The following is a 15507-nucleotide window of genomic DNA, read 5'->3' as shown; positions in this document are numbered from 1 at the left end:
AGAAAGATGTATTGACGCGCGCAAAGTATTGTGGGACTTGTGACTACACATGGTTCATCTCGCGCGCACTTTTGCGCAAAATAGCAACTCGGTTATAGTACTGTAGTGAAATTGTAAGATTGTTTGCCTGAATTTTTTTTGATCATACCTTACCTCTTTTTGGTTACACGAAAAGTTAGCTAAGCATCTGAGATATTCTACCATGGCGCCTTCCAAGCGGAATTACGGCGACACGATCGAAGCTTTGAAAGATATCATCAAAGAATCTTTGCAAAATCCCGAGAGAAAGCAAGAATTCGTCGATGAAGGATCTGTAGAGCTTATTATTGGTAAGGAGGATCTTTTACTTAGGGTTAGTAATGGTGTTTTAAAATATGGCTACCAGCTTTTAAATGCGCAACTAGAGTTTTGTTTATATTTTTTTGTATATACATGCGCGTGTTCAAACAACTTGATAATTGTTCTGGAAGACAAAAGATCAATAAACACAGAACTTTGTGCAAAGCGTAACCTCCGCGTAGTTTACTGCTTGATAAGTATGGGTTATGCTTGGAAATGAACTAGATACAAACTCGGTTTTACGTGTATAAATACGTCTTCTTGGAATGAATGCTAGGATCTTAGAAATTAGCTGTTATTTGGTGGCTGCGGTTGTCCTATGAAGGTCAAAGATTTTCCGAAGGTCTGAATTTTATTCAATAGCTCACTGAAAAATTGCATGCTTTTGTTGTGCTTGTTTGCCAGCAAGTTAGCAAAATGTAAGATTTTCGACTGCATAGCTTCGGATTGTGACATCGCAGGCATCACCTCCCAGAGGGCACAGTTGTAAGAGGTGATCAACATGCAACTTCTCCTTACAATATCTATACATCATCTAATAAATACGTTATGCGAATACTCAAACTTACCAGTTTGAAGTTGTTATCTTGATCTAACTGCACATCCTCATAACTCATTCACAAGGAAATGTGCAGCAGGTAAAGAGCAGAATTAACAGTCAGATTGTGCGTTGTAGGTTTGTGTGACAAAAGAACCATTCCTTGGAGCCTTGGTGCATACTGTGCAGCTGCCCTCAGAGTTCTTGCTTATGGAAACCCAAAAGTGAAGGCTAAGATTGTGGGACGTGGAGGAATTCCTCCATTGTTGAAGCTTTGTGATCCTGAACTGTCACCTGAAGATACAGGTGTTGTGGCTTTAACTAATTGCACAGATTCTTTTACATTTTTGTCTGACAAACTATTATTGGAAGATCATTGAGAATTCTAAGTCAAGGAGGGAGGAGAGGGTGGAGGTTTGAAAAGTTGTTGCTTAGTGTCATGCAAAGCTATTGAGGAATTTCTACAGTCCCTCGAGGGGGTAGGGTGAGTCCACTCATTGGGAACATGCTCTTTGGTAGACAAGACTTTCTAAAAAATCAAATGATGTGACTTTTAGAGCTAAAATATTTCCCTAGTTTCAAAACTTCAGATTCATGTATATTGACTTAACTGCACATGAAGAGTTTGGAAGAGGTACAGTGGCACAAAAGTTGGTATCCTGAACCAAACCCTTTAACTCCCATAAGTGACCAAGACAGAATTTCTCCTTACAATACCAATACAATATCAAGCAGAAAAGTGATAAGAATATAGAAAAGTATCTGTAAGGGAATTATAAGTTGATCCAATGCCTTATTCTCTAAACTAATATCATAAGAATTGTACAGCAGACAGTAAGGAGAATTAGTAATGAGATCTTGGTGCAAAAAGGTTAAGATTTAAAGATGTAGGGTTCTAGTTGGTAACCTGAGATGGAGTATCCCATACAGGTCTGCATATCTAATAGCCAGAAGTGATTAGCAGGTAACTTCCCCTACAGTATCCAAACATTATTCAGTAAACAGGCAGTGAGAATACTCAAACTTATCAGGTACAAGATATTAGCTTGGTCGTACACAAAATTCCTGTAACCAATTTACTAGTAAATGTGTAGCATCATGAGGGGAGAATTAACAATCAGATCTTGGGAGTTAAAAGGGACTTAATCAATCTCAAATAAATTTTGCCTCATAAGTGTGACTCTCTAATCAGGGTTAATTTATATTTTACCAGACACTGCAGAAGATGCATGCTGGAGATTTCTTGCTCATGAGCAGGCTGTTGCAGTGCTTCGTCTTGTCACCTTTCAGAGTAAAACATGTCAAACAGAGGTAGTCAGTGCTGGTGCAATTAAACTTCTAGTCAGAATGTGTGATATATTCAACCCTGAGGGTTTCCATGGCAACTGTTGTCAGCCCCCTTATTGGTCTTCCAGTGATGCAGTGCAACTACTTCATGACTTAACGTACAGAAAGAAACTAGTTGGCCAATTGAAAGAACTGAACAAGGACAATATCAGAGAAAAGGCTGTAAAGTTAATCAAAACTGGTGAGGAAATAAGTTGTGTTTCAGTCAAACCAGGCTGTTCAAACATATCCTTGTAAAGTTAATCAAAACTGGTGAGGAAATAAGTTGTGTTTCAGTCAAACCAGGCTGTTCAAATATATCCTTATAACACAGATTGAATCTGTGGGATGAACCTCCTTCTATGGTAACTGCAGGTCAAAGTACTGTGTATTTTATTCAACCCTTTAACTCGCTGAAGTAATGAAATATGTAACTTCTCCCTATAATATCCATATATTATCCAGCAAAGAGGTAATGAGAATACACAAACTTATCAGGTAGAAGTTGTTATCTTGATCTAACACCAAATTCTTGGAACCAATTTAAAAGGAAATGGCGGGCAGGTAGAGGGAAAATTAATGATCATATCTTGGGAGTTAACAGGTTAAGTGTAGAATTATGATTTGCAGGTCTAGTGAGTGGTGTGTTACAAGTCAATAGGATGTACAGCATTGATTTATATGATACCACAATGGACTATCAGGATATAAGAATTACTGACGAGTTGATAAAGAGCCAGTTAATGTGGCCAAGAATGTCACTCGACGAAACTAAAAGTTCAGAGGATAAAGGAAAATATGTCAATGCTAAGGTACGAGTTTGTACATGATTTAGATCATTATGAAGTGTATGTTAAATCTATCTTTTCTTTTGATCTGGTGGTCTGATTGTACAGGTAAGAGAAGTCATCATCAGAGTTGAGGGACTATTTCCGCTAAGGTTGTGGTTGATCAGTTACTACTTTTGACAATGGTCCTTCTCAGGACTTCTCTCTTCTCTTATCTGAACGTAAAATGTTACTCCCCCCTTCCTCCCCCCCCCCCCCGGTTGTGACATCGTTTCTCTCATCAATTACATGCATATTCTTCTAAATAATTCTTTCAATTGATTTAAATCCAGGCTCTAGTCTTTTTTTTCTTTTTTATCTTGAAAGTCAGAACATAACACAGATCAAGCAATTTTTGTCATTTTTTCAGGATGCAGATGGGAGATGGGCAGATATTTACGTTACTCAGGTGATTGATGCATGTCACTTTTGGGCCCATGTTGGAGGTAAACCAGTGATTGAAAAGATGGAAGCAGTTAATAGAAAGCTGTTAGCACAGGTAATTCTAAACAGAGGCCAGAGGTTCTTGTAATCAGTCAACCACTGAACTGATGAGTGAGTGCGAAGGAATTACTCTTGATAATATTTATACAATATCAAGCAGACAAGTGATAAGATTAAAGAGAAATTTGAATAGGGAGATTATTACTTGATCCAATACCAAATTCTCCAGACTAACCACATAAGAACTGTTTTACAGAAGGTAAGGAGAATTACTAATAAGATCTTGGGAGTGCAAGAGTTAAGAAAGGAAAACTGATTGATATCCTGCACTCTTTTGTCATTTAGGAACAAATTCCTCTAGATGCCATTCCAGAACCTGGAACATATGTCTGTGTAACTGAAATTGTTGCAGGTCACTGGAACTCCTACAGAGCTCAAGTTCTATTGGCAGATGATAGCACTGATAGCAGTGCCACTGTGCAAGTCTTTGCCATCGACAATGGTTTCACTGGGACTGTTTCTGCTAACTGCTTGTATGTTTTACCAGAAGAGTTACTTCAGATTCCTCCCCAGGTACTAAATCAGAAAAAAAAAAAAAGAACCTCAAGAAAAAGAACCTTGAGAAGCTCTTGATTGTTAAACAAATTCTTCTTGTCAACACTCTAGAAAATGTATGGAGAATATGCATACTGATCTTAGGGTGTAAAGGGTTATCTTTTTTGTATTACGAGCAAAATTCAATTTTCTGATTCTAGGCAACCTTATGCTGCTTGTCTGGAATTCAACCACCACCAAAAAGTGCTGAAGTATTGGAACATGCTGCTGGTAAATACATGACACTTTACACAGCATTATGATAAAATCAGATTCATCTTTGTATGTGTATATAATGTTCCAGTCATTAATATTAAATACTCATTCCTAACATATTTCAGGCACCCTTAGAAATTTAACTGAAAATGATAACTCAAATCGTCTTTATATCGCTGTTCAAGAAGGACTAGAATACCTTATCAAGGTGGGTCTTGTTTTAGTGAAAAGAGCATTATTTTGTCTGTCTGTGAGAATTGAGCCATAAACATTCCTGAGTAGAAATCCATGTTGATAAGTTGTTACTCCTTTCTGCAATGAATTTATGAGAATTGCATGCTCAGACTCAGGGCTCAAAATGACTGATGGTCAATGCACAAGGTCTGGTCAAATATAGGTTGTGCCCAGTCAACTCCTTGAATTGGAGGACAGTTTTTTCAGTAGTTTATGTGTGGAAAGAAGAATTTAATTCTGAACTAAGTTCAAGTTTTAAATACAGCTTTAGGACTTTTCCAGCATTTAGTTCAAGGCTACATGTACATTAAAGCTTTGTTAATTTACCTCTTTGATGAGTTGTCTCCAAGCAAAAATAGGTTTGACTGCACAACTTATCATTATTTGAGTGTCAAGGCTTGTCATTAAGACATGTCAAGTAACAAGCAAATGTTATTCATGCCTGAAGTAAAATTAGATCTGGCCACAGAAATGCACATGACAGCAGGAGAATTTTCTCATCTTCTGAGCCAAACAAACACTTTGCATGTCTGATCTTGTTGTTCCAATTTGTTTAAACCACCTGTAAGGTTTGAGTTGGCTTACACCTAATTAAACCAATATTGCTGCTCATTTTCAGCTGTGTACTGTCCCAAACAGAGATGTTTGTATCCAGGCTGTAGGGGCCCTCCTGAATCTTGCCATCAACAGTAAGGTGCAGGTCAGAATTGGATTTCTGGGAGGCATTCAAGCTCTCCTTGGTAACTTACTGCTTTTGCTCTGTTTTGATAGTTGGAAACTCATAATCAGGAAACTGCTCTGTTGATGGGGGTGACAAGGTGGCTCATGAGATAGCAGTCAGGAGTCAGGGCCAAAAGGTCTGGGTCTGAGACTTGACTAAGTCATTGAGTAGTGTTCCTGGGCAAAACACTTTACTGTCCCCATGCCTCTCTCCACCCAGGAGTATTAGTGGGTATTGGTGAATTGTCAGGGAAGCCTGATGAAATGCTGGGGGGGGGGGGGGGCAGTAGCATTGGACTGGCATCCTATCTGGGGGGGAGGAGCAGTACTCCTAGTCCCTTCATGCCATGGAAGCAGGGATGAGTCCCACCTGGAGAGGCTACTTGGCTTGAGTGCAGACATACTTACCCCTCTGATGATGACTTCTGCCTATGATTACTTGGGTTGCTGGATCAGAGGTCCCTTCCAACAATAACGGTCCTTACCAGGACTTCCCTGACCTGGGCAAGCAAACTGCATGATTGACATTGATTACAAGTTATTACGTTTTTTTTGTTTGGTTTTTGTGCTGTTTTTCTGTAGATGTTTGCCAGAGGTTTTTACAAGATGAAGAGATTCTCCTGCTGGCTGTCGGAGCCATTCAAAACCTGGTTCGAGATTCTTATGTGAACCGCTGTCGCCTGGCCGATAGTGATGGCTTGATTGTACTGAGTCGCATTTATCGTGCCTCAGAAAGTGAAGCAATAAAGACCAAATGCCTTCATGCTCTCAGGAACTTAGTAGGCAAATATATGTGAGTAATTTACAGTCTGTTATGAGCCGGAATATGAGCCTTCCATCACAGCGAGTGAACGTCGTGCATGCGTAAGGGGATCAATTCTGGCCTCCAAGTCACGATTGGTTTTTCGTAGACCGTTTGATTGGTTAAAAGCATGCAGAGAGCTTTTTTGACCAATCACAGAGCGAACTAAAGCAAAAGCAAAGAAATGTGGGATTACTTTCGACCCTCGACCGAAAATTACGTTAAAAATTATCAAGTCATTTGTTAGTGCACATTTAGTCGGATAGACGAGCTTCACGGGAAAATGAAGGGTGGCTGTGAATTGTTGCCATTGTAGAAAAGCAATGAGCAAACAGAAGTAACCTGAACTGCACACAACGCATCAAATTTTTCCCCCATATCTTGCTGGAGCAACGATCCTTTTCTTTTTCCGCAGAACAAGTCTTGAGGACTGTGATTTGAAGGTTACGAAAACGTTTCGAGACCTTGATCCCCGCAGTATAGTTGACGATATCAACGGTGTCAATACGGTAATTTAAAAGTATAAGGGCTCATCATGTACACCAGATCTAACATTTACTTCCTGCGTTTTACGCAGGAAGTAAGCTTCAGGTTTTCTCCTTCACAGAGTTGATTTAATAAATAAATGGCTTTCCTCTTTTAGCCGTCGGCTCTCTGAAACTGCTCACAAAAATAAATGGTCAGATAAAAGATTCAGCCAAATTTAGATAGTCTAAAAATTAATAAATAAATAACAGGCCCATAGAGTCTTAGAGTTTACGTCTAAGGGACTTTGTGGTCTCACGGTCAGCGTGTGAGACTCACGGTCGAGAGGACTGGGTACGACACCTGGCCTGGTCTCTAGGTTGAGTTCTTGGCCAACACACTTTACTCTGACAATGCCTCTCTCAATCTTGGAGAGGAAATGGGTACCAGCACGCTCTCAGTAAAGCACAACAAAATGTTGAGGGAGGGAGGGGAGGGGGTAACATAGACCAGCACCCAACTGAGAAACAATACAAAAGTCCTCGTTTTTTCCTGTCGAAGACCGAGTCGCCTTGTGGGTCACTCGGCTTGAGTGACCTCGAAATTTATGGCTTAAAGTGATAAGGTTGTAACTTAGTTAAAACTGCACTGTTTACGAATGGTTGTGTGTGTGTTGCAACTCTATTCTCCTCATTAAATAATACTAGTGTTGTTGCTATTTTTATCGTCACCGAAGGAATTTATTTTAAATTTGTCGACAGAGAAAAAAGTTTTCTTTGGCTGTATCCGATGATGGAGGATCGCGTCATAGACGACCTCGACGAAGGCGACGGAGGTAGCTTACTATCGTGCTTCAGAAAAGCTGTAACTTTATGTAAACTTGATCATTTTTTATATGAAAATAGAAATTCAAGTAGTGTATCATGTGCTTCCTCAAACAAGTAACTGGGTTCATGTAAAAGCAATTTTCCGTCAAAAGTAATCAAGGATTGCTTTGGTCTTGCTTTTCTTCGCTTTGCGATTGGTTCAGAAAACTCGTGCTTATCCTCTTGACCAATCAGATTCAAGACTCAAACAAATTGCGACTTGGTCACCGGCGTTTTCCCGCGCCGTAAACTTTTTACCAGTTTTGCTTTGCGTTCTTATTGGCTCCCTATGATATTTTGCTCGTTCTGATTGGCTTTTGTGGTTAGTTTAACCTTGGTGTTATGACGCTCAATAAAGGAGCACTCTTGAGCGAGAAATCTTCATTTACCTGCAATATTGCACGGCAATTAATCTATTTTCCACAAGTAATGAAATACTGTAAATTTTACAGGTTGCGTCGCGGCGAAGTGGAATCTAAACCTACCCCAGTGGCGCTTTCTCCAGACAACATTAGACGCAGTTTAAGCGGCGAATCAAAAGGAGTCTCAGATTATGACAACAGTAACAGCTTTGAAGATACAGATGGTGACACAGACGGAGAAAAACTGGTGACCAGCCAGCAAGTTACATCCTCCAGCGATAACGTAGGTAGCTTCACTATGCCGTTTATGGATAAAAATCTTGTTTGATTAAGTTAAGTGAAAGATGGATTTAGCTAAGCCTAAAAAGCGGAGCTCCAGATGGAAGGTACTTTTTGCAAACGCGCTGGTCTAATAATTAGCGCGCATGACTGCAGGCAAGTCTCAGTTGCTTAACCCTGTACATCCTAACATCAGCATGCATATTCTCCATACTGCTCTTTATACATTTCCTAAGGTGCTGACAAGGAGAATTTGAGTACCAATCAAAAGTTTCTTTCGTTGGTGATCATTTCCTTTATTCTCATGACCTTAACGTGTTATTCAGGGGTGAAATTGTTGGGAGAAATTTGATGCTAGTCACTCTTAGAGTTTAAAGGGTCAATTGAATGCTAGAATGAATGCTATTTCTTGCTGAGAGAACCTAGATGAGCTAAGCGTTGGCACCTGGTCTGAGTCCCAATATTACTTTTACGGAAAACTATTAATAATGCACTAACAATGACTGCAAATTGTTCTTGTAGACAGATGTTGACAAAGAAAAGTATTACATTCAAGGCTATCATGTATCGTTTAGTGAAGATGACCTGCATGATATCAGGTAATTAATTATTTCATTGGCCCTTTTTTTTCCTGCAACGTTGTTCCCGTACCACACTAATTGTTTTTTTTTTCTCTTGTTTCAATTGCCAGGCCTCAGACCAACGTAAATAATGTCTCCATAAAGCCAGTTACAAGGTAAGCCCTAAAGAGGCCATGAATACAGTTAATTAAATGATTGGTAGCTATGTGGCATTTCACTGACGTGACATGTGTCCTTGACTGGGTGCGTATGAGTGCGTTACGACCACATCGCGTGACATCGCGTGATAGCAGGGTTGTGTTACATACCTAAGGACTTTGGTGGGAAAATGTAAGCCATGGCGTATTGAAGGTTTGCATTAACTCTTTAACTCCCATGAGTGATTAGCATCAAATTTCTCCTTACAATATCACCACTGAATCAATCATGAAGGCTACGAGAATAAAGGAAATGATCCCCAACTAAAAAAGCTTTTGATTGTTAAACAAATTCTCCTTGTTAATATCACAGAAAATGTCCAGGAAACAGTATGGAGAATATGCCTCTGATGTTAGGGATGAAAACTTAGTCTTATTTTTTCTTCTATAGATCCCTATGTGCGTTTTTGAACAGTGGCAAGTGTGGAACAGTTTACCTTGGAATTCACAAAGATGGGATTGTGGCTGGTTTGAAAATTAATAAAAAACAGGTATGCTTGAGAGTTTTCTTTGCTTCACAAAGTTCACAAAAAAAAAAACATTTAGCCTCTTCAAGCTTGTCTGTTGTAAAATTGTGAAAGTCTTACCTTCAATGGTTTGAAGATAGAATGGTTTCCCTCAATGAACCCAGAAATGGTTTTGTGCGAGATAACAGGTTAAGTTTACATCTTGTTTGTAAAACCTTCCACCTTCCTGTTTACGAGCTCCCGTTCCAAGGTTGGGTGAGCCCAGCGGTTACAAGTCAAGCATGCGCAGAACAAAATGAGTGCCCTTAACCATTTTTTTATTGTTTCGCAGCGTGATCAGTTGCGTCTTGGTGTCGATGATATTATGGATCGCTTTCACCCGTCAGTCAAACATCACAGCTATCAAGTGGACTTTGTACCCGTAGTGAGACAGCGAGGCAGTGAAAAGTAAGATGGAAGGAATTGTGAATTGAGTTGCAGATTAGGCTATCTGGGGTATATTTCTCCCAACGCAAGTCTGCAATGTGTGCGAGTGCACAAACTGTGAATTTTAAGGCCAGCAGCTCATATATCAAAGTAGTTTATCGTTTTCTTCTTTTGTTTTTGTGCCAGGCTCAGTTCAAGGGTGCAAGTTGAAGATCGTTTTGTGGTGGAGATCAAGATTGTCAATTGCCCCGGTTTGACCTATACGACTCCCAACGGAAAGTAAGAGTCTGCTCGGTCTCAAAATATTCTCATATTTTGCCCTTTTGACCTTGATCAGGCGATATTTCCCGCGCTTCGTACCTGATGCAAGTCTTTGCGCGCCGAACTCTTCGCTAATTGCATGTTTTCCCGCGCTTCTCTTTTGAGTTTATGTTTTCCTACGCTTGACACTAAGAAAACATTTCCCGCGCTTCAGACTGGCTGCACGCAACCCGCGCAAGATTTTCGCCAATTTTTTATGTCGCATTGACAACTACGATTCATATTTTTTGCAGGTGTTTCTTCCGTCAGAAGAATAGGAACGAAGAGGTACTGTCAAGAATGCTATAAGTAACTATTGTAAAATGCGTTACTACTTCATAGAAAGTAGCGCCGTTTCCTCTTAATCCGTTGTTCTTTTCGCTTGAATATTGGGAAGACTTTGTGTCGATCTGCGCTGATTGGAGAGTGACATGCGGACGCTTTGAACTTGCAGTAGCGGAATCTGATTCAAAACTAGGCGACTAGGTTTGTGATATATTGAACGTGGAAATGTTTCCATGGTATCAGCAGTCGGGTATTTTCCTCATTCTATGATTGGTTGAATATCTTTAGTTATCTCTACCAATCAGATGTAACAGCGCATATCATTACGACTTGGTCACGGGTGATTTTCCCACGTCTGGAGCTAGCTAAGTCATTTGTCAGTTTATGGTTTAACTGAAGTTGTTAATTTTTTCCCTTTATTTTGGGTTTTTAGCGAAGTTTGATGATCCGGTAGTGTTAAATTAAAACTAAAATAATCACAGTGGAAATTGAGAAGAAGAGTGATTATCCCAAAGAGCTAATTAAACTCTAAGTAAGAACTTTAAAACTATCAAAAGCGTGGGAAAAAGGGGGTGAACAAGCCGAGATTGATTAAGTTTTGCACGTTAGAAAGTGGAGCATGCTTTTCACTCTGATCGCAGAACATAGCACGGCAAAACCAATGCTGTCCAAGGTCAATCTAAACTTGCTATGAGATAACTGACTAGCTGGAAAAACAACAATTTAAATAAATATCATCTTCTGCACTGATTTGTTTCCGGAACTAAGTAGCTTATGCTTTTACAGTACACAACACAAGAGGTCAGGGAGAGAACTATCAAGGAACAGGAGGATCTGTATAACAGTGAAATGCAGAGGTAAGTCCGATTTTGATTTTGTGTGTCTTTTCTTTGCGTCATATTGAGCAGCATAGAAAGAAACCGATGGAATATTTGGCTGAAATTACGATGTCGTGGATTTCTTTTCCTCTATTCAGACCATTTGGTTTTATCAACTGAGTTGATAATTTAAATTGGTCATCGATCAAAGTTTCTAAAACTGACGTTTCCATCGCCAAATAGTATGCGAGCGAATGGAAGCGAAATTCTCTGAAACTCTGTTGGATCAATATCAGTATTTGGGCAACTTCCCACCTTCCCCTCCCCTAACCCAGACAACGAGTTAAGGTTAATGTTGGGTTAGGGGAGGGGTAGGTGGGCAGTTGCCCAGATACTGATATTGATCCACTCTGTAGATAACCTATCTTATTGCAAAATGAAATATGGATGGGTTTTGAATGATTTCAACGATGGATTTTAATTCACGCGTTTTAAACCATCTTTTAACAGAATATTTTCTTTTTGTCTTTATTTCTTGGTAGTCTGCGTATGGAATTGGATGAAATGAAGAAGAAACTCAGTGAAAAGTCAGGTGTCACTGATGATACACCACTCAACTCGCACCATCAAGACACAGGACTGACATCGCTACACAAAGGAGGAACGGTTTCCCTAAACGGATGCAAAAGCACTTCCAGGATTCGAGGATCTGTAGAGAATTCTTCAGACGCACCCAAAGAGTTAACACAGGAAGAATTACAGGCTGCAAACTGTGTGATAGCTTGACAAGAAAAACCAGGAAAAATTTACTTTTTTGGGTCAAAGAATGAACGCACACTAAAGTTACACAACGATTACTTTGTTTAGATCCGTTTTATTATTTGAACAACTGCTCAGGTTTCATGATTTTGCAAGAATTGATATTTTAGGACCAATCTCTTATTGCTGCAAGCCAACTGTTACATCGTACCCCTTTGTGTTTTCCTAAAAGCGTTTGTTTGTTTATTTATTTATTATTTGAATTAAATTATCCGTTTTATTGACAAAGAACAATTTATTGCCTTAAACGTTTCGGATCGATATCAGTATCTGGGCAACTGCTCACCTACTCCTCCCCTAACTCAACATTAACCTTAACTTGTTGACGATTGACTGTTGTTGAGTTAGGGGAAGGGTAGGTGGGCAGTTGCTCAGATACTGACATTGATCCAACGTTTCTAGAAACCCCCCCTACCCTCTTATTACCCTTGCCTTCCCCCTTCTCCTCTCCCCCCTCCCCATCTTCATGTACCTCCTACCCTTCCTCTTTCCTCTTCCCCCTCCCCCTAAAAAAAAAAAACCAGAGTATAGACGCGCGACAAAATCATGTCACTGTTACATTGCCATGAAGGTGGTTCTACTGTGCTATTGTCTTTCATTTGGGTTCGGTAGTGTTTGTAAAAATTACGCGCTTCTGATATTCATTTAACACAAGTGCAAATTACCTACATTTCGTCCGTCTTGACTTTCTGAGATGCGATTTTTATATTTATCACATGCGGGGCAAAATTACTGAATGCCGATTGTCTGAGACGGAGGGCGTTATTTCTTATCACGAGGGCACTTTTTGTAATCAAGAAAGGTATGATGACTTGATGCTGATTGAACCTTTGTACGGTTTGTGGCGACACTAAAGGGTTGGATTTTGGACATTAGTGGCCGATTTTGGATTTTGGACACTGGTGGCCAATCTTAGATTTTGGTCACTTGGCCGATTTTTTATTTCTAATTTAGGATTTTGGATACTTGTGTTCGATTCTTGATTTTCAAAGACTAGTAGCATTTCGGTTAAACTTTGGAAATATGTGTTAAATTAATCCTTAATTACCCTCGGGCCCATGCAATTACATACACAAATTTTTAACAGATAAGAAAATGATTTCGAGTGCAATCTGGTGTAAATATGCACTGTTAAATTTTTCGAAGACGACAAATCGCATCCGCCTGTAGGACGAGAGCAGTTTTTAATCATTGAAAAATTTACAAATACTTATTTAAATTAAATTTCATGAGAAGTCATGTTATTATTTCTTTATAATTTAATTGAGAAAAGCACCACAGAAAGTCAAGACAGACGAAATTTTGACAGCGTTAGCTATTTGTCATTTGCACTCGTGTTACAACTTTTTACTTGTATTACAGGGAAAATGCACTCGTTTTCAGCCAATCACAAGTGCGTTAATTTTTTCATGTGCATCATTACACGACAAAGTCTGCTTGTTCTAGTTTCTGTTTGCAATGCAGGTTTTTTGAACAATAGTATCCTGAGCTGCAAAAGAGAAGGAAAATGATGACTGGCATTTAGGCCCCCAATGTGGCGTTTACAAGAGCTCTCTCAAGTAAGCCTCCTTCCTCTTCTCTGTAGGACCTCCGACCCAAATCAAAGTTCCTCAGGGGCCTATCTGAGCGTTTACAGTAGTTATGCTAAACATTAAAGCCTTCATGTGCTGAAAAACTGATTGATTTGGGGAAGTTGTACGAAATTAATAAATGAAGAAACAGAGCTACGTCACATCCATTTAAGGGCGAGAGGAGAATGGGACGAGACAGACAGGAGGCATGGTGTGTGGCGCGAAAAGAGGTTTCCTCGTCTCGACCCAGCTCCTTCTCCTCAACGCTGTAAATAAGAGTTCGCATTCCTCCTCCACCCCTCCCCCTCAAACACCACATGCAAGTTTCGACTGCTAGTACGAAAAGCAGGTGGCAGTAATTATTTCTGTTGAAAAATTAGGTACTCACAGGAGATTCTTACTAACAGGGAAATTATTCGAAATATTCCTTGTTTGAAATGCTGGGAAGCGAGCCATTGAGGAACCTGCTTTTGGTACGCTACGAAAATGCTTAGGGTCGTTTATTCATTCCATAGTAATGACCAGGATCTAATTTCTCCTTACAATATCACCCCTGAATCACATTAATTAAGGTCTTGAGAATAAAGGAAATGATCAGCAACCTAAGTAGCCCTTGATTTTTTAAAAACCTCTCCTTGTCATCACCCTAGAGAATGTGTAGGGAACATTAAGGGCCTATTTACACGGTACGACTTTGTCGCATGCGACAAGTTTAGACAGGCTTACGACACGAATTGTTTCGTGTAAATCAAACCTACAACTCGCTTACGACTCTTAAGTCATGTCGTAGGCCTGTCGTAAGCTTGTCGCATGCGACAAAGTCGTGCCGTGTAAATAGGCCTTAAGAGGAATATCCATTCTGATGTCGGGATGTAAAGGGTCATAATCACATACATCATTGTTTTTGTTTGCCTTAGCAAAACTTAATTGAGGCATTTTTCTTGTGGCAGATAGGATAAGAAAAAAAAATAGAAAGTCAAGAAGTAAAACTGCAAAAATTGATTTGAAAATTTGTCTCGTTTTAAATCGTATTTCCCGGTTGGTTTGACTGATGTGACCAATTGATTTATTCGGGGGTAAAATTAACAGAAAAGAAGATATGACACCTTTTTTCACCATGGAGTATTTTACACATCGACCCTTTTTTTTCATGCTAGTTTTCGATACTGACAAAGATTGTAGCAAAGCAAAAACAAAATGGCAATGTTCCTTATTCATTGTCAATTCGAGAAGCTCTTAATTTTAATTCTGAGACAAAAACTGAAACAATATGAAACGAAGCAAGATGCAAATTTGATTGTAAACAGATGGACGAGAAACGTTTGCACAAGATGTAAGTATCTTGTTTTTGATAACAACCTATGCAAATCTTAGCAATACGGAAGAATTCGTGTTTTTTATATTTTTGGAGAACACAAATTGGCCATTCTGTAGCTGTTTTAATTAACTACGGCAGTTCAAAAGTTCTGTGTTTGTCAATGAGTAAATTAATGACCTTCGATAGAATAGCATTTCCGCTCGAAACAAAGCAGGTCTTGAAAACAAATAGAAAATTAAATGATAATTACCAGGAAACTACTGACAGCATGATTCAAATATGAAAAATAAAACAGCTAGTACAAATTTGCTTGCCTATTATTTGTAGGATTGTAATCTGCAACAACAACATGGAGTGTCATTCGTCGTCACGTCTTTCGAAACTTTTCCATTTTTTTTATTTTTCTCTCGAACTTTGTTTCTTGCCTAAATTCATATTTAAAAGCATGTGCATCTTGGAGCAAAATATGACACCAAGGTGTAAATTTTATGTCCAAATCAGAGCGATTTTTGAATGAAGTGCGCGAGTGAGTTCTTGTTTTCAAGACACCTCCCCTGTGAAGGCCAAAGACTCTTAACAAAGGAAGCTTTAGACTCGCTTTGTTTCCATTTTCTGCTAGAAATTTTCTATCAACGCCTGCGTCAAATTGAAGACAAGATGAATTGCAAGCTTTAAACTCTGAAATTACACCAATTGACAGAACATCTTGGAGC

General features: G+C 39.3%; 1 protein-coding gene across 2 annotated transcripts; it reads left to right on the top strand.

The window, feature by feature from the left end:
- The first annotated feature begins 6 nt into the window (after window positions 1-6).
- LOC113669442 (uncharacterized) lies at window positions 7-12133 on the top strand. 2 transcript variants are annotated; one of them, XM_089207131.1, is made up of 21 exons: window positions 7-329; window positions 1016-1183; window positions 2091-2405; window positions 2834-3015; window positions 3401-3529; window positions 3820-4047; window positions 4230-4299; window positions 4410-4492; window positions 5138-5258; window positions 5821-6031; window positions 6456-6549; window positions 7267-7340; window positions 7824-8016; window positions 8535-8611; window positions 8704-8748; window positions 9182-9281; window positions 9589-9704; window positions 9870-9962; window positions 10238-10271; window positions 11055-11125; window positions 11629-12133. In XM_089207131.1, exons 1-21 carry the CDS (start codon window positions 203-205, stop codon window positions 11870-11872), a joined length of 2775 nt encoding a protein of 924 aa, XP_089063257.1. In that variant the 5' UTR covers window positions 7-202; the 3' UTR covers window positions 11873-12133. The 2 variants fall into 2 exon arrangements, with proteins under 2 accessions (XP_089063257.1, XP_089063263.1); XM_089207137.1 differs by lacking the exons at window positions 6456-6549; window positions 7267-7340.
- Window positions 12134-15507: the final 3374 nt, after the last annotated feature.

The sequence above is a fragment of the Pocillopora damicornis genome, chromosome 1 (genome assembly GCF_964200805.1).
Source record: "Pocillopora damicornis chromosome 1, jaPocDami1.2, whole genome shotgun sequence".
Classification (NCBI taxonomy): domain Eukaryota; kingdom Metazoa; phylum Cnidaria; class Anthozoa; order Scleractinia; family Pocilloporidae; genus Pocillopora; species Pocillopora damicornis.
Note: the sequence above shows the minus strand (reverse complement) of the source record. Positions and strands in the feature narration are given on the sequence as shown.

Bases quoted from the DNA above. Each gene is read 5' to 3' on its own strand.
- LOC113669442 (XM_089207131.1), top strand. From the start codon at position 203: ATGGCGCCTTCCAAGCGGAATTACGGCGACACGATCGAAGCTTTGAAA. The intron at 7,341-7,823 runs GTAGCTTACTAT...TAAATTTTACAG, and splicing joins CCTCGACGAAGGCGACGGAG to GTTGCGTCGCGGCGAAGTGG. The intron at 8,749-9,181 runs GTAAGCCCTAAA...TTTCTTCTATAG, and splicing joins TCCATAAAGCCAGTTACAAG to ATCCCTATGTGCGTTTTTGA.